We start from the raw sequence: 19323 nt of genomic DNA, 5'->3' as shown, positions 1-19323 counted from the left end.
AAAGAGCCTTTGGGTCACCGGGTTCAGAATCTGTCGCTTCACTTGCTGGCGCTGCCGGTTTTCTTGGGCAACAGCACGGCCTGGATATTGGGCAGCACCCCGCCCTGAGCGATGGTCACCCCTCCCAGCAGCTTGTTGAGCTCCTCGTCGTTGCGGACGGCCAGCTGAAGGTGTCTGGGGATGATGCGGGTTTTCTTGTTGTCCCGGGCTGCGTTGCCGGCCAACTCGAGGATTTCAGCTGTCAGATACTCGAGCACAGCGGCCAGATAGACCGGGGCTCCAGCACCCACACGCTCAGCATAGTTACCCTTTCTCAGGAGCCTGTGAACACGGCCCACCGGGAACTGCAGTCCGGCCCGGGACGAGCGAGATTTGGCCTTGGACCGAGCTTTGCCACCGGTTTTCCCTCGTCCAGTCATCTTCACACTCTCAGTAAGTACTTCACACGGGACGGTGAAATAGGCCAGCCCTCGTCCTTCTTGTAGCTTTTGAGGGAATGCAGTTGAACATTTTTCTATTGGAGCAACCACACTTAATCTCAGTGGTGCCAGGGTATAGTCCAATCAGGGAGCAGCTTTATTCACCTATCAAGAGACAGCAATAGCAGAAGCGCGGAAACTAACCGTTTATTTCCTATAAAAGAAATTTGAAAAAGCCCGCCAAAAAAATCCTTTGTTCAAACCTAACCTAAAATCAAAATATTCCAGATGTTGGTCTCCGCATACATCCCATTAATGAAGTCCGACACATTTAATACGCGTGTAAGTAATACGGAAAAAATGTCTAGGAAATTAATTCGCAGATTTCTTTCAAGTGATAAACGCTCTGAGCGAAAACTTCGCTTCTGTTCGCGGCCGGTCATTATAACCTGATCAAATATGAAAACACCGGTCTTCTCAGACTGCGACTGGTTTAACCTGCAGTTTTAACAAATTACTTCGCAGACAAAAGGTATCTGTGAGAAGACCCGTGAACCAGTTCATGTCTGGCACTGAAATGGGATTCGCATAAGCTGTCAAAATGGGACAGAAATTAATCAATCAGATTCCCCACAGCTATTAAATCAGATTCAGCAACTATCCGCTTCACAAATACACAATTTGTAATGACCGACAGTAAGGCTAAAGAGGGGATGATGGTTCCGTGTTCGCGCTATAGGAAGAATGGAACAAAGACCTCAGGATAATACCGGACAGTCGGCCGATTAACATGAATAGAATTTCAATTAGCTCATTGAACTTTGATGATTACTTCATTCAATGGCAAAATATCTCTAACTTTTAATGACCGTGAGTTTCCTGTTTTGTCAGTGGTTATTTGTAATGTTTTCGTAATTGTTGGATATGTGGGAGATACAGTTTCTAATAACCAACAGAGAGGCGAAGGACGGAATTATGCTTCCGTGTGGGCGGGAGTAGTAACTCTTTCAGTGAATCTGTGAGTGGCTCTTAAAAGAGCCGTTGGGTTTCCGGTGTGTTTTCTGGGCACTCTTCACTTGGAGCTGGTGTACTTGGTCACCGCCTTTGTCCCTTCCGACACGGCGTGCTTGGCCAGCTCCCCAGGCAGCAGCAGGCGCACGGCAGTCTGGATCTCCCGGGAGCTGATGGTCGATCGCTTGTTATAATGGGCCAGCCGGGAAGCCTCGCCCGCGATGCGCTCGAAAATATCGCTCACGAACGAGTTCATGATGCTCATGGCCTTGGAGGAGATGCCGGTGTCGGGGTGAACCTGCTTCATCACTTTGTAGATATAGATGGAGTAACTCTCCTTCCTCACCCTCCTGCGTTTCTTGCCAGACTTGCCCGCTGGTTTGGGCAAAGCTTTCTTGGCGCCCTTCTTGGGAGCGGATTTCTGCTGCTCGGGCATTTCTTCACTCGGATTCAAACGGCAAAATGAACAAACATCTCTCGGAGCGCGGTTTAAATAGGCAGTGCTGTAAGCAGTATGCTAATGAAGAATGGAGAGGTCGAGCATTTCCATTGGTTGACTGAGATACGAATCACTCATCAGATTTATTCCGATAAATCCTATGATCGGATATCAGCGCGAAGTTCGTGGACGATCCGAAGATAGGCGGAGGGGCAGATAGTTTTGAGGAAACTAGGTTAGAGAAGCTACAGAAGGATTTAGAAATATTAGGACGATGGACAAAGAAATAGCAGATGGAATACAGTGTCGGGAAGTGTATGGTCCTGCACTTTGATAGAATAAATGGAAGGGTTGACTATTTTCTAAATTGAGAGAAAAAAAATTAAAAACTGAGAAGCAAAGGAATTTGGGAGTCCTCGTACTCAATTCCCTAAAGGTTAATTTACAGATTGAGTTGGAGGTGAGGGAGACAAATGCGATGTTAGACCATAAGACCATAAGATAAAGGAGCAGAATTTTGCCATTTGGCCCATCAAGTGCAGTGCTATTTCATCATGGCTGATCTATTTTTCTTCACAACCCCAATCTCTTCCCTTCTCTACACCCGGCGCTCCCCCCCCCCCCCGTATCCATTCATGTCCTGATCAATCAAGAATATATCAACCTCTGTCTTAAATATACATAAAGTCTTGGCCTCCACAGCTGCCTATGGCAATGAATTCCACAGAGAGGGAGGGATGGAAAAGAGGAAATGATGATATTGCAAGATTAATGGGGGAGACCATCACTGCAGGAACGAGGGTGGGTGTCTCAGAATGTTCTTTACACGAGGCCACATGGACAGATTTTAGAAACAACAGCACATTCATGTTGCTGGCATTGTACTGCAGACCACCAAACTGTTGGTGGGAGATTGAGGAAGAGATCTGCTGAATGGAGTTGCAGTTGCCAGGCATTCATATTAATGGGATTCATAGGATCACATTCACATTCATAGGATCTGATTTATGTGGAAAGATTAGAGGTGGAATTTTTAAAGTGCATCCAGGAGAGCTTTCTGTGTCAGTACATTGATAGTATGTAATGCAGGGAGGTAGATGAGGACTTTAGTGCTGAGGAGCGGAAATAGGCAAGTTTCAAAGTAGTTCTGATACAGGAAGCTGGATGGAAATTAATTCTCTGAATTGAAGACATAAACCTCATAATCATCGCGTCATTCGGCACAGAAACAGGCACTTTGGCCCTATATACACTGCGAGCTAGTCCCACCTGTCTGCATTTCACCCATAGCCATCTAAACCTCTCCCCTCCATGAACTTATCGAGATGGGTTTTAAATATTGTGATCATTGTTTCAGGCACCTGAATCCATTTACGCACCATAGTCATAGTCATACTTTATTGATCCCGTGGGAAATTGGTTTTTGTTACAGTTGCACCATAAATAATTAAATAGTAATAGAACCATAAATAGTTAAATAGTAATATGTAAATTATGCCAGTAAATTATGAAATAAGCCCAGGACCAGCCTATCGGCACAGGGTGTCTGACCCTCCAAGGGAGGAGTTGTAAAGTTTGATGGCCACAGGCAGGAATGACTTCCTATGACGCTCTGTGTTGCATCTCGGTGGAATGAGTCTCTGGTTGAATGTACTCCTGTGCCCACCCAGTACATTATGTAGTGGATGGGAGACATTGTCCAAGATGGCATGCAACTTGGACAGCATCCTCTTCTCAGACGCCACCGTGAGAGAGTCTGGTTCCATCCCCACCACATCACTGGCCTTACGAATGAGTTTGTTGATTCTGTTGGTGTCTGCTACCCTCAGCCCGCTGCCCCAGCACACAACAGCAAACATGATCGCACTGGCCACCACAGACTCGTAGAACATCCTCAGCATCGTCTGGCAGATGTTAAAGGACCTCAGTCTCCTCAGGAAATAGAGACCAAACTGGGCATGAAAAAGCTGCCCCTTATACTCATTTTATATCTTTAGCCTCCCATCATAAAGCTGTGTCCTGTTGTTTTTAGCCCTGGGAAAAATACAATGTGCTTTCACCCTGTCTATGCTTTGCATGCTCTTAATACAGACCTCTATCAAATCACTCCTCAATCTCCCTTGTTCCAGGAATAAAATCCTAGTCTATACAATATTTCTGTCCGATTCATTCCCCCAAGTCCAGCCAATATCCTGGTATATCTTTTCTGCATTCTTTCTAGTTTAATAACATCTTTCCTAAGCAGGGAGAACAAAGTGTACATAGTCCTCCAAGTATGGTATCATCGATGTCTTATTTAACTGTAACATAACTTTCCAACACAGAACAGAAACAGGCCCTTTGTTATCGTAATTATTCAATAGATTTGCTGAGTATGCCCACGGGAAAATTAATCTCAGGGTTGAATATGGTGACATATCTGTACTTCATTCATAAAATTTACTTTGAACTCTTGAAATCCAGTGATGTTACTCACTGCTCACAGTTACATAATCAAGAAATCACTCACTTCTTTTCTACTCATATACCAGTCATCAACAATTTAAAAACTAACCATTTCTTCATGTTAGGATTATACAGCTGGCATTGAATTAGTCTTGCTTGTTTCCAAAAATCTTATCAGCCAAGATTTTGCTAATCCCAATGGTTTCACTGAGAAACAAGTTGTCACATTAATGGACCAGCATGTGGAATTATGACATTGTAGCCATTAGTGAGACTTGGTTTCAGAAGGGGCAGGATTGGCAGCTCAGTGTTCCAGGATTACATCGTTTTAGACACGATAGAGTGGGGAAGGTGGTATTATTAGTTGGGGAAAATGTCATGGCAGTGCTCAGGTAGGACAGACAGGAGAGCTCATCGAGTGAGGCACTACAGGTGGAACTGAGGAATAAGAGAGGGATGACCACATAAATGGGGTTATATTATAGACCACCCAATAGTTAGCAGGATTTAGAGAAGGAAATTTGTAGAGAGGCTGTAGACTGTCCCAAAATACATGAAATTGTGATAGTAGCTGATTTTAACTTTCTACATATTGACTAGGACTCCCACACTGTAAAAGGGCTGGATGGGTTAGGTCTTCTCAAATGTATCCAGGAAAGTTTCCTTAATCAATAAGTCAACATAACAACTAGAGGGAGTGTGCTACTAGATTTCCTATTAGGGAATGAGATAGGTCAGGTGACAGAACACTGTATAGGGAATAATTTGCATCTAGTGATCATAATGTCATTAGTTTCAAAGTAATTATAGAAAGGGATAGGTCCGGTCCTCAGGTTAAGATTCTAAATTGCAGAAAGGCTCATTTTGATGGTATGAGAAAGGATCTGGCAAGTGTGGACTGGGACATGTTGTTTTCAGACAAGAGTGTGTTTGGTGAGAGAGAGGCCTTAAAATGTCAAATTTATGAGTATCAAGTTTGTTTATTCCTTTCAGAATAACGCTAGCAGCTTTAGGGAACAGTGGTTTTCGAGAGATATTGGGATCCTGGGTCCTAAGAAGAAGGAGGTGCATAGCAGATATAGGCAGGCAGGCACAAATGAGGTACTCGATGAGGATAAGAAATGCAAGAGAACTCTTTAGAAGGAAATCAGGAGGACTAAAAGGAGGCATGACTTTGCTCCGGCAGACAAGATGAAGGAAAAACCCAAAGGATTCTACAGATACATTAAGAGCAAAAGGAGTACAAGGGTCAAAGTTGTTCCTCTTGAAGATCAGAGTGGTCATCCATGCATGGAACCAAAAGAGATGGGGGAGATCTTAAATGGATTTTTTGCATCAGTGTTTACTTGGAAGATGGGCATGGAGTCTTTGAAGTGAGGCAAAACAGCAGAGAGGTCATGGATCATATACAGATTACAAAGGAGGAAGTGTTTAGTGCCTTGGGGCAAATTAGAGTGAATAACTCCTCAGGGCCTGACAAGGTGTTCCCTCGGACCTTCTGGGAGGCTAGTGCAGAAATTTCAGGGGCCGTAACAGAGATATTTAAAATGTCCTTAGTAATGAATGAGGTGCCACAGGATTGAGGATTGCTAAAGTTATTCCATTGTTTAAGAAATGCTACAAAAATAAGCCAGGAGATTATAGACTGATGAGCCTGACATCAGTCAGGGATAATGGGAAAGTTATTGGAAAGTATTTTAAGGAACTGGATATATGAGTACTTGGATAGATGGACTGACTAAGGATAGTCAACATGACTTTGTGTCTGGTAGGTCGTGTCTAACCAATCTTATAGAGTATTTTGAGGAGGTTATCAGGAAGGGTGATGAAGGAAAGGCAGTGGATGTTGTCTACATGGACTTTAGCAAGGGTTTTGACAAGGTCCCACATGGGTGATAGGTTGTTTGGCATTCATGATAAGGTAGAAAATTGGATTAGACATTGGCTTCACGGGAGAAGCCAGAGAGTGATTGTAGATGGTTGCCTCTCACAATGCAGGCCTATGACTATTAGTGCATCTTTCAGGAGGGTGAACTTCTGCAAATTTATTATTTTTGCCATTTATATTCTCATCCAAATCACCAACGCATATGGGAAACGACAGAGCACAGTGCTCCAATCGAAAACAGGAAGTGAGGATTCAAAAGGGACTAAGGATGTCGGAGAAGAGACATGTCAGAGGGTCACAGGGACTGGAGGACATTGTAGAGTGTGAGGCTACAGAGTAATATATATTTATCTATCCATGAATTAATATATAAACCCATCACTTTGTGCTCCAGAGAAACAGACCCAGCCTGCCCTATCTGTCCTTGTAATTCAAGCCCTCCAGTCCCAGAGAAACATCTTTGTGAATGTTTCCTGCACCCTCTCCAGCTACATCACCTTGTTCCTGTAGCTAGGTGACTAGAACTGCATACAATATCCCAAGTACAATTCCACTGACATCTTGTACAGTTTAAACATAACATCCCGACTCCTGTACTCACTGGCCTGACTCTAAAGAAGGCAAATGAAGTCAAGCACCACCTTGTTCGCCTATGTTGGCACTTTCTGGAATTCTATCTGGAGGACCCTCTGTTCTGCAACAGACTCCAGGGCTCTGACAAAATTTCTGTTACTGTGAATAGTTAAGTGAGTAGAAGATGAACTGATCTCCAAAAGACAAAGTTAAAGATGAAACATTCTTTTTGTCACGTGATCGGCAACAATGAATTATGAAACGAGGCAGGTTTTATAAACAAACAAAAACATTTACCAAACTCTGCTCAATAATAGCGAAAAATATTCAACGACCAACTTAACCGTAAGTTGACTGCTATACAGCAACTCTGGAACAGTTCTTAAAAGGGTAAATGCGAAAACAGTTCTTAAAGTGGTAAATTCGAACCCAGTCTTAAAATGGTAAATTTGAAAGTCCAAGTGATTTACACAGTCAATAAAGAGAGATTTCTCCGGAAACGGATTTCTTCGAAGACGTGATGTTACTGCTGATTCTCCAAAGAGTTCACGACGAAGGAAATAAAACAGCGTAAAGGAACTGACCTTTTTCTGGTGAGTGGACACTGCACAAACTTCCCTGCTCTTGCAGGAATTATCTCAGATACAGGTCACCACTTCTGAATGAATGCTCGATAAGGTCGATCCTGTATAAAACCGCCAAACGACTCCAAACAACAGGAATTCTGCAGATGCTAGAAATTCAAGCAACACACATCAAAGTTGCTGGTGAACGCAGCAGGCCAGGCAGCATCTCTAGGAAGAGGTACAGTCGACGTTTCAGGCTGAGACCCTTCGTCAGGACTAACTGAAGGAAGAGTTAGTAAGAGATTTGAAAGTGGGAGGGGGAGGGGGAGATCCAAAATGATAGGAGAAGACAGGAGGGGGAGGGATGGAGCCAAGAGCTGGACAGGTGACTGGCAAAGGGGATATGAGAGGATCATGGGACAGGATGTCTGGGGAGAAAGACAAGGTGGGGGGGGAACCTAGAGGATGGGCAAGGGGTCCAGAGCAGGCAGAAGACCAGAGCGGGGTGTCCATGAAGAAGAGGAGGGTTGAAGACGGGAGAAGGGGTCATCGGTGGGGGTGGAAGGGTCCTTGCTGAAGAAGTAGGCTCGGAGACGGAGACGGCGGAAGAAGAGTTCTGCATCATGGTGAACACGGAACTCGCTGAGGTGTGGGCGAAGGGGGACAAACGTGAGGCCCTTACTGAGAACAGAGCGTTCTGCCTCCGACAGTTGAAGGTCGGAGGGGATGGTAAAGACCCGGCACGGATGAGAGCTGGGATCAAAGGGGGGAGGGGGGAGGCTGGGGGTGTCAGTGGAGAGGGGATGGTTGGGGCGAGAAGAAGATGGAGCCTCTGAGTACCCGGGAGCTGACGATGGGATCTGAGGGAGACGGGATTGCAGAGTATTGGTGGGGGAAGGGGCGACGGGAGTCACAATAGCAGCACATAAAGACCCGGCCTGGAGTTCAAGGCTGGAGTCGCAGTTGGTGGTTGCGCAATCGCTTTGAAGGAATATGCCCTGAGGTGTTGGAGCCGGTGAGATCAATGGCAGAGGCCGCAGTCTGAAGTTCATGCCTGCTAGTTTCATGGCCAGCAGGCTCTGGAGTCCGTAGTTGTAGGATCGTGCGATCTCCAGAGCCTGCTGGCCATGAAACTAGCAGGCATGAACTTCAGACTGCGGCCTCTGCCATTGATCTCACCGGCTCCAACACCTCAGGGCATATTCCTTCAAAGCGATTGCGCAACCACCAACTGCGACTCCAGCCTTGAACTCCAGGCCGGGTCTTTATGTGCTGCTATTGTGACTCCCGTCTCCCCTTCCCCCACCAATACTCTGCAATCCCGTCTCCCTCAGATCCCATCGTCAGCTCCCGGGTACTCAGAGGCTCCATCTTCTTCTCGCCCCAACCATCCCCTCTCCACTGACACCCCCAGCCTCCCCCCTCCCCCCTCTGATCCCAGCTCTCATCCATGCCGGGTCTTTACCATCCCCTCTGACCTTCAACTGTCGGAGGCAGAACGCTCTGTCCTCAGTAAGGGCCTCACCTTTGTCCCCTTCGCCCACACCTCAGCGAGTTCCGTGTTCACCATGATGCAGAACTCTTCTTCCACTGTCTCCGTCTCCGAGCCTACTTCTTCGGCAAGGACTCTTCCAACCCCACCGATGACCCCTTCTCCTGTCTTCAACCCTCCTCTTCTTCATGGACACCCCGTTCTGGTCTTCTGCCTGCTCTGGACCCCTTGCCCATCCTCCTGGCTTCACCCCCCACCTTGTCTTTCTCCCTGGGCCTCCTGTCCCATGATCTCATATCCCCTTTGCCAGTCACCTGTCCAGCTCTTGGCTCCATCCCTCCCCCTCCTGACTTCTCCTATCATTTTAGATCTCCCCTCCCCCTCCCACTTTCAAATCTCTTACTAACTCTTCCTTCAGTTAGTCCTGATGAAGGGTCTCAGCCCGAAACTTCGACCGTACCTCTTCCTAGAGATGCTGCCTGGCCTGCTGCGTTCACGAACAACTCCAACGTTATTCCGATCCTTCAGGTTCCCATCCTTTAATAAAGTCTTCACTCTCCAATACTACTGGAAAGGGAAAATTATAGATGCAACACACATAAACCTGGCAGCAATTAGCGAAACTGCCAGCACTAATCTTTGCACCTTAAAACAGACAGGAAAACTCCATTTTAAAACGAATCTGCATCATGACAAATACACAGCATAACGGAGTAGCATAACGAACTAACACAAAACAAAACTGAAAACTAAACTGCGTCACCAGGGTTTCCTTTTATATATTTGTTGAGAACAGGTCATCACGTGACCTCACACTGGCGGGAAATTAACATCATTTGACCTCTGCAAGATCATTACATCATGCTCATAAGACAGTCAGAAGATACCCACGGGGTATGTTACATTTTCAACATTTTAAGCAAGATTAGTGTATTATTTTTGTTTTGTACAATTTTAGAGTGAAAAAAAAGGAAAGGAGCACCATGCAAAAGTTTGGGCACCCCAAGAGATTTGAGTTCTCAGATAACTTTTACCAAGGTCTCAGACCTTAATTAGCTTGTTAGGGCTATGACTTGTTCACAGTCATCATTAAGAAAGGCCAGGTGATACAAATTTCAAAGCTTTATAAATACTCTGACTCCTCAAGCCTTGTCCCAACAACCAGCAGCCATGGGCTCCTCTAAGCAGCTGCCTAGCACTCTGAAAATTAAAATAAATGATGCCCGCAAAGCGGGAGAAGGGTATAAGAAGATAGCAAAGTGTTTTCAGGTAGCCGTTTCCTCAGTTCATAATGTAATTATGAAATGGCAGTTAACAGGAATGGTGGAGGTCAAGTTGAGGTCTGGAAGACCAAGAAAACTTTCTGAGAGAACAGTTCGTAGGATTGCTGGAAAGGCAAATCAAAACCCCAGTTTGACTGCATAAGACCTTCAGGAAGATTTAGCCGACTCTGGAGTGGTGGTGTACTCTTCTACTGTGCAGTAACACCTGCACAAATATGACCTTCATGGAAGAGTCATCAGAAGAAAACCTTTCCTGCATCCTCACCTCAAAATTCAGCATCAGAAGTTTGCAAAGGAACATCTAAACAAGGCTGATGCATTTTGGAAACAAGTCCTGTGGACTGATGAAGGTAAAATAGAACTTTTTGGCCGCAATGAGCAAAGGTATGTTTGGAGAAAAAAGGGTGCAGAATTTCATGAAAAGAACACCTCTCCAACTGTTAAGCACGGGGGTGGATCGATCATGCTTTGGGCTTGTGTTGCAGCCAGTGGCAAGGGGAACATTTCACTGGTAGAGGGAAAAATGAATTCAATTAAATACCAGCAAATTCTGGAAGCAAATATCACACCATCTGTAAAAAAGCTGAAGATGAAAAGAGGATGGCTTCTACAACAGAATAGTGATCCTAAACATACCTCAAAATCCACAATGGACTACCTCAAGAGGCGCAAGCTAAAGGTTTTGCCATGGGCCTCACAATCCCCTGACCTAAACATCATCGAAGATCTGTGGATAGACCTCAAAAGAGGAGTGCATGCAAAACAGCCCAAGAATCTCACAGAACTAGAAGCCTTTTGCAAGGAAGAATGGGTGAAAATCCCCCAAACAAGAATTGAAAGACTCTTAGCTGGCTACAGAAAGCGTTTACAAGCTGTGATACTTGCCAAAGGGGGTGTTACTAAGTACTGACCATGCAGGGTGCCCAAACTTTTACTTCGGGCCCTTTTCCTTTTTTGTTATTTTGAAACTGTAAAAGATGGAAATAAAAAAGTTTTCTTGCTTAAAATATTAAAGAAATGTGTCATCTTTAACTTTATGCCTTTTGGAAATCAGGTCATCTTTTACTCGCTTAGCTATTCACAGTAACAGAAATTTCGACCGTGGGTGCCCAAACATTTGCACCGCACTGTACAAACTGACTGGGGTCTGCAAGTGAGGAAATCACTATCTGCAGCTTAACTGCGCAGACAGTAATCACTGAGGCAGGTCACCACGTTTTTCGTAGGAACCTTTTGCTTGAAACAGGTGGGTACCTTAGACTGCCGAGAGAGAGTGAACAGCCCAGCCGGTTGATTAGCACAGGTCTTCGGAACACAGCCAGGGACCCCATCGGGACCAGGTGCTTTCGGCGGGTTCATCCTCCTGAAGGAAGCGTTCACGTCGGCCTCAGACACCGAAATCGGAGTCGGCGTTCGTGAAGGTGTCTCCATGTTTTGTTGGACAAAGTGAGCAGAAAAGGCATCAGGCTCATCTAGGAGTGAAATTTTGCGGCGGATTGCAGCTGCCTGACCCGTATCTTACCCGAATTTCAGAATTCCGGTTCTCTGCTTCTCCCCTCCCCGCCCTCTAAAGCGGTGATTTCCGCCGATCACGTCAAGCGTAAGGTCTGAAACGCCAAGTCCGCGCCGTGTATCTCGGCAAATGAAGAACAGGGATTTAGAATGTATGTCTAGTGCACATTCTGGAGCAGAGGGTGGCGGTAATGCACCATTAAACTGGATGCCAACTGCCGTAAAACAAGATACAGACAGCCCTCCGCACAAACCTTTTCTCCTCAGCACAAAACAAACGCTCTTTAGAGAGTCACCCACTGCCTCAGAAAATGAAGCAGTGAGCCGGAGCGGAAACAGATAAAAGTTGTAATTTATTATACTTAATGTATTTGTCGATACCCTGACGGCTGTTCACTCTGGATTCTGCAATTAGATTCTCTCAAATATATAGTGGAAAACCTTGTGCCTGCCTGTCTAGTTTCTTTGTTACAATCTAAATCGGCATAATGGTCGGCGCAGATATCGTGTGCCAAGTGTCTGGTCAGCTGCGGTGCGGTTCAGTGTAAAGTAGTGAGATCACAATCGACTCCATCCATCTCTCTGGAGACTGGCTGAAGTTGGGCTGACACACACCGCTGTCTGGGCACCGGGATGCCAATCCCCTCTCCCACAGCTACCGCTTGGCATACTTCTGGAAGAGGCGGCTATGTGAAATTAATGGCGGATTATGAACCCGAACGCACTGTTCGAGCCCAACAGACGCGGTTGGGGGTTTTCTGCTCATGGTAACCGCAGAACAGCCCTTTCACAGACACTGTGAGTGGCTCTTAAAAGAGCCTTTGGGTCACCGGGTTCAGAATCTGTCGCTTCACTTGCTGGCGCTGCCGGTTTTCTTGGGCAACAGCACGGCCTGGATATTGGGCAGCACCCCGCCCTGAGCGATGGTCACCCCTCCCAGCAGCTTGTTGAGCTCCTCGTCGTTGCGGACGGCCAGCTGAAGGTGTCTGGGGATGATGCGGGTCTTCTTGTTGTCCCGGGCTGCGTTGCCGGCCAACTCGAGGATTTCAGCTGTCAGATACTCGAGCACAGCGGCCAGATAGACCGGGGCTCCGGCACCCACACGCTCAGCATAGTTACCCTTTCTCAGGAGCCTGTGAACACGGCCCACCGGGAACTGCAGTCCGGCCCGGGACGAGCGAGATTTGGCCTTGGACCGAGCTTTGCCACCGGTTTTCCCTCGTCCAGTCATCTCCACACTCTCAGTAAGTACTTCACACGGGACGGTGAAATAGGCCAGCCCTCGTCCTTCTTGTAGCTTTTGAGGGAGTGCAGTTGAACATTTTTCTATTGGAGCAACCACACTTAATCTCAGTGGTGCCAGGATATAGTCCAATCAGGGAGCAGCTTTATTCACCAATCAAGAGACAGCAATAGCAGAAGCGCGGAAACTAACCGTTTATTTCCCCTATAAAAAAATGAAATTTGAAAAAGCCCGCCAAAAAAAATGCTTTGTTCAAACCTAACCTAAAATCAAACTATTCCAGATCTATTTCTCCACTTGGTCTCCGCATACATCCCATTACTGAAGTCCGACACATTTAATACAAGTGTAACTAATATGGAAAAAATGTCTGGGAAATTAATTCGCCGATTTCTTTCAAGTGATAAACACTCTGAACAAAAAAATCGCTTCTGTTCGCGGTCGGTCATTATGAGGGCCTGATCCGGTTATGAAAACATCGGTCTTCTCAGACTGCGACTGGTTTAACCTGCAGTTTTAACAAATTACTTTGCAGACAAAAGGTATCTGTGAGAAGACCCGTGAACCAGTTCATGTCTGACACTGAAATGGGATTCGCATAAGCTGTCAAAATGGGACAGAAATTAATCAATCAGATTCCCCACAGTTATTAAATCAGATTCAGCAACTATCCGCTTCACAGATACATGTACAATTTGTAATGACCGACAGTAACGCTAAAGAGGGGATGATAGTTCCGTGTTCGCGCTATAGGAAGAATGGAACAAAGACCTCGGGATAATACCAGACAGTCGGCCGATTAACATGAAAAGAATTTGAATTAGCTCATTGAACTTCGATGCTTACTTCATTCAGTGGCAAAAGATCCCTGTAACTTTTAATGACTGAGTTCCCTGTTTTGTCAGTGGTTATTTGTAATGTTTTCGTAATTGCTGGATATGTGGGAGATAGTTTCTAGTAAAGAGAGGCGAAGGACGGAATTATGCTTCCGTGTGGGCGGGAGTAGTAACTCTTTCAATGAATCTGTGAGTGGCTCTTAAAAGAGCCGTTGGGTTTCCGGTGTGTTTTCTGGGCACTCTTCACTTGGAGCTGGTGTACTTGGTCACCGCCTTTGTCCCTTCCGACACGGCGTGCTTGGCCAGCTCCCCAGGCAGCAGCAGGCGCACAGCAGTCTGGATCTCCCGGGAGCTGATGGTCGATCGCTTGTTATAATGGGCCAGCCGGGAAGCCTCGCCCGCGATGCGCTCGAAAATATCGCTCACGAACGAGTTCATGATGCTCATGGCCTTGGAGGAGATGCCGGTGTCGGGGTGAACCTGCTTCATCACTTTGTAGATATAGATGGAGTAACTCTCCTTCCTCACCCTCCTGCGTTTTTTGCCAGACTTGCCCGCTGGTTTGGGCAAAGCTTTCTTGGCGCCCTTCTTGGGAGCGGATTTCTGCTGCTCGGGCATTTCTTCCCTCGGATTCAAACGCTGAAATGAACAGAATCTGCTCGGAGTGCGGATTAAATAGACAACGCCGACATCGGTATGTTAATGAGGGATGTGAATAGAGAACATTTTCATTGGTTGATTGGGCAAACGATTCGCTTATCTATCCTTTGATTGGATATCGAAGGGAGCAAATCAAAAACGCTCCAATTCACTCGTCCACCAATCAGAAGCGGCTCCCTCTGCCCAGTGCTGCACACCAAATGCTGCAGTGACTCAGCTGGCCGACACACGACTGTTTACTCTTTTCCAGAGAAGGAGAAGCGAAAGTCAGATGTATCAGTCTTACCGTGGAGTCAAGGGATTTATAGATGTATGTGAGAAGAATTGGCTTGTTGCTTGGAAAAGAACATTGGCGGGGATGATGGCAGAGCAGCAATGACTGGGATTCCGGGAAGCAATTTGGAGGCACAGAATACATACATCCCAATGAGGAAGAAGTAATCTAAAGGAAGAGAACTCAAAGCCAAATAGACTAAAAATTAGTGGGAAGTTAGAGGATTGGGAAGCTTTCAAATACCAACAGACGACAACAAAAAAGTCATTAAGATAGTAAAGATGGAGTAGTAAGCAAGCCAGTCATATTAAAGAGGATACCAATATTTCCTTCTAATTCATAAAGTGTAAAAGAGAGGAAAGAATGGATATCAGTCTGCTGGAAAATGATAATAACGGGGGACAAGGAAATGATGGATGAACTGAATAAGTATTTTGCCTCGGTCTTCAATGTGGAAGGCAGTAGCAGTATCGTGGAAGCTCCAGGTGTCAGGGGTCATGAAGCGTGTGAAGTTGCCATTACCAGGGAGAAGGTTCTTTGGAAACTGGAAGGTCTGAAGGTAGATAATTCACCTGGACCTGATGGTGTTACCCCAGGGTTCTGAAAGCGGTGGCTGGAGAGATTATGGAGGCATTAGTAATGACCTTTCAATGATTACTAGATTCTGGAATGGTTCTGAAAGACTGGGAAATTGCAAATGTCACTTCACTCTTCAAGAAGGGAGAGAGGCAGAAGAAAAGAAATTATCGGCCAATTAGACTGATCTCAGTGGATGGGAAGATGTTGGAGTCGATTGTTAAGGATGTTGTTTTGGGGTGTTTGGAGGCACATGATAAAATAAGCCATAGTCAGCATGGTTTCCTCAATGTTAAATCTTGCCTAACAAATATGTTGGAACTTTTTGAAGAAATAACATGTAGGATAGACAAAGGAGAATTGTCTAACAGACAATCAAATCTGGAGACTAAGAATGCTAGAAGAGGTGCAGGTATGATCACCAGAATGCCATCTCACAGACAAAATGAAGATTCTGGACCAAACTGGAATCAACGAGGGATGCTCGACATCTGTGGCAAGATTTCAATGTTATCACCTCCCACAAAGTTAAATCAAGCAACATGGGGTACAATATATTTGATAAACAAAATACACAACCCATTCCCCAATCAAGTGACTGCATGATTGTCTAATTGTGCAGTAATACATTCAACATTTTTTCTTATCCTCCATTGTATAACTAAGCTGCTCGTGTCCTCCACAGTGAAGATTAATGCAAAATAGTTAGTAAATTTGTCTGCCACTTCTTTGTCCCCCGTTACTACCTCTCCAGCATCATTTTCTAACAGTCTGATATCCACTCTTGCCTCTCTTGTACTCAATACATCTGAAAAAAACTTTTGGTATCTTATATTATTGACTAGCTTGCCTTTATATTTCATATTTTCTCCCCCATGGCTTTATCAGTTGCCTTTTGTTGGTTTTTAAAAGCTTCATGCCCTCAAAATTCCCACTAATTTTTGCTATATTTTATATATTCTCTTTCGCTTTTATGCTGTCTTTGACTTTCCTTGTCAGCGATGGTTGACATCTTCCCTTTGGAATACTTCTTCATCTTCGGGATTTAACTATGCTGCACTTTCTGAATTTCTCCCAGAAATTCCAAGGTTGACAGTTCAAAGTAAATTTATTATCAATGTACATGTATGTCACCATATACAACCCTGAGATTAATTTTCTTGCAGGCATACACAGTAAATCCAAGAAACATAATAGGGTAAAAGACTGCACCCACCAGGATGGAAAAACTGTGCAAATATGAAAGAAAAAAGAAACAATTATAATAAATAAATGAACAAACAAATAGTAAATATCAAGAACATGAGATGAAGTGTCATTGAAAGTGAGTCCATACATTGTGGGATGAGTTCATTGTTAGGGCAAGTGAAGTTGAGTGAAGTTAACCCCACTGGTTCCGGAGCCTGATGATTGACAGGTAATAACTATTCCTGAATCTGGTGGTGAGTCCTGTGGCTTCTCTACCTTCTTCCTGATGACAGCAGCAAGAAGAGAGCATGCCCTAGGTGGTGAATGGTGAGGCTGGCCATTGTTCTGCCATCAAATCTGCGAGTGTCATTTTCCAATCAAGCTTGGCACTCCTCTCTCATGCCTCCATAATTCCCTTTACTCCACTGTACTCATACATCTGAATTCACCTTCTCCCGCTCAGACTGCAGAATGAATTCCATCACATTACGATCACCGCCTCCCAAGGGTTCCTTTACCTTAGGCTCCCTAAGCAAATCTGGTTCATTACACCAAACTTCAATCCAGAATTGTCTTTTCCCTTGTGGGCTCAACCGGAACCTGCTCTAAAAAGCCATCTTGTTGGCATTCTACAAATTCTCTCTCTTGGGATCTAGGACCAACCTGATTTTCCCAATCTACCAGCATACTGAAATCCCCAATTAGTATTTTAATAATGCCCTTTTTACTTGCCTGTTCTATCTCCCATTGTAATTTATATCCCACATTCAGAGGCCTGTATATAACATCCATCAGGGTCTTTTTACCCTTGAAATTTCTTAAATCTACCCGCAAGGATTCTATATCTTTCAGTTTTCTGTCACCTCTTTCCAAGGATTTTGCTTCATTTTTTTTACCAGCAGAGCCACCCCACTCCCTCTGCATACCTACCTGTCCTTTCGATACAATTTGTATCCTTGCATGTTAAGCTCCCAACTATGATCTTCATTCAGTGGTGCATGTCTCCCCTTTTCTTTCTTCTATGGCCTTCAGTCTCCTTCACCAATTTACGTCCCAGCTCTTTTCTTCATCCTCCCCCCCCTCAGGTTTCACCTATCACCTCATGTTTCTAGCTCCCCTCTCCCCCACCTTTTAAATCTACTCCTCAGCCTTTTGTCTCCAGTCCTGCTGAAGGGCTTCAGCCCTGAACATTGACGGTACTCTTTTTCCTAGATGCTGCCTGGCCTGCTGAGTTCCTCCAGCATTTTGTGTGTAAGTTGTTTGAATATTGAAAGACCTGCAGAGAGTGGGTGTGGAGAGGATGTTTTCAATCACAGGAGAGTTGAAGACCAGAGGGCACAGTCTCTGAATAGAAGGGCATTTCTTTAGAACAGAAATGAGGAGGAATTGCTTTAGCCAGAGGGTGCTGAATCTGTGGAATTCTTTGTCACAGACGAGTACAATTAAAGTGGAGGTTGACTGGTTCTTGATTAGCAAGTGTGAAAGCTTATGGGGAGAAGACCGAAGAGGGCAATAATGAAACACGGCAGGGATGGGCTAACTGGCCTAATTCCGCTCTTATGTCTGAGGGTGACGGGGTAGGGAGGAGTTGGTAGAGATAGAGAGGCTGGGGTTGGAGGGGTTTACAGAGATGGTGTGGTCATGGGGGCAGAGCTTAGAGACAGTGGGGTGCAGGGGTCAAAGAGGCTCACAGACATAGGGAGGGGTGCAGGGTGTGGTTGGACAGAGAGGCAAGTAGGAGGTCAATAGGGGCTGGAGGGGGAGGATTACAGAGATAGTGAGGGGTGTTGGACTGGATGGGGTGTCAGAAATGGGAAGGAGTGCAGGTGTTGTAGAGGTTTAAGTGAATGGGCAGTGTAGGAGGCAGACAGAGTGAAGAGGTAAGACCAGAAGACAAAGGAGCAGAAGTCGGCCATTCGGCCCATCGAAACCGCTCTGCCATTTTATCATGAGCTGATCCATTCTCCCATTTAGTCCCACTCCCCCGCCTTCTCACCATAACCTTTGATGCCCTGGCTACTCGGATACCTATCAATCTCTGCCTTAAATACACCCAATGACTTGACCTCCACTGCCACCCATGGCAACAAATTCCATAGATTCACCACCCTCTGGCTAAAAAAATTTCTTCGCATCGCTGTTCTGAATGGGCGCCCTTCAATCCTTAAGTCATGCCCTCTCGTACTAGACTCCCCCATCATGGGAAACAACTTTGCCACGTCCACTCTGTTCCATGCCTTTCAACATTCGAAATGTTTCTATGAGGTCTCCCCTCATTCTTCTAAACTCCAAGGAATACAGTCCAAGAGTGGACAAATATTCCTCATATGTTAACCCTCTCATTCCCGGAATCATTCTAGTGAATCTTCTCTGTACCCTCTCCAACGTCAGCACATCCTTTCTTAAATAAGGAGACCAAAACTGCCCACAGTACTCCAAGTGAGGTCTCATCAGTGCCTTACAGAGCCTCAACATCACATCTCCACTCCTATACCCTATTCCTCTAGAAATGAATGCCAACATTGCATTCGCCTTCTTCACCACCGACTCAACCTGGAGGTTAACCTTAAGTATATCCTGTACGAGGACTCCCAAGTCCCGTTGCATCTCAGAACTTTGAATTCTCTCCTCATTTAAATAATAGACTGCCTGTTTATTTCTTCTGCCCAAGTGCATAACCATACACTTTCCAACATTGTACTTCATTTGCCACTTCTTTGCCCATTCTTCCAATCTATCCAAGTTTCTCTACAGACTCTCTATTTTTTCAGCACTACCGGCCCCTCCACCTATCTTCGTTTCATCAGCAAAGCTAGATAGTGGTCAAAAGGGTGGAGGGGGATGGAGGTGGTTGCAGAGATCGGGAGGTGTGTTGGTGCTATCGTGGCTCACAGAGTCAGGTGTGTAGGATCTGTAGA

General features: G+C 45.4%; 2 protein-coding genes and 1 pseudogene across 2 annotated transcripts; all 3 read right to left on the bottom strand.

Annotated features, from left to right (window-relative positions):
* Positions 1 to 38: 38 nt before the first annotated feature.
* Positions 39 to 12867, bottom strand: LOC134350366 (histone H2AX-like; annotated as a pseudogene).
* Positions 1473 to 1965, bottom strand: LOC134350059 (histone H2B 1/2-like). Its single transcript, XM_063054973.1, has one exon. It carries the CDS (start codon positions 1864 to 1866, stop codon positions 1492 to 1494), a length of 375 nt encoding a protein of 124 aa, XP_062911043.1. The 5' UTR covers positions 1867 to 1965; the 3' UTR covers positions 1473 to 1491.
* Positions 12868 to 13931: 1064 nt separating the features above from the next.
* LOC134350058 (histone H2B 1/2-like) lies at positions 13932 to 14340 on the bottom strand. The gene has a single exon (XM_063054972.1). The coding sequence runs from the start codon at positions 14323 to 14325 to the stop codon at positions 13951 to 13953; it is 375 nt and encodes a 124-aa protein (XP_062911042.1). The 5' UTR covers positions 14326 to 14340; the 3' UTR covers positions 13932 to 13950.
* Between the last annotated feature and the right edge of the window lie 4983 nt (positions 14341 to 19323).

The sequence above is a fragment of the Mobula hypostoma genome, chromosome 8 (assembly GCF_963921235.1).
Source record: "Mobula hypostoma chromosome 8, sMobHyp1.1, whole genome shotgun sequence".
Classification (NCBI taxonomy): domain Eukaryota; kingdom Metazoa; phylum Chordata; class Chondrichthyes; order Myliobatiformes; family Myliobatidae; genus Mobula; species Mobula hypostoma.
Note: the sequence above shows the minus strand (reverse complement) of the source record. Positions and strands in the feature narration are given on the sequence as shown.

Coding starts and splice junctions, on each gene's coding strand:
- LOC134350059 (XM_063054973.1), bottom strand. CDS start 1,866: ATGCCCGAGCAGCAGAAATCCGCTCCCAAGAAGGGCGCCAAGAAAGCT.
- LOC134350058 (XM_063054972.1), bottom strand. CDS start 14,325: ATGCCCGAGCAGCAGAAATCCGCTCCCAAGAAGGGCGCCAAGAAAGCT.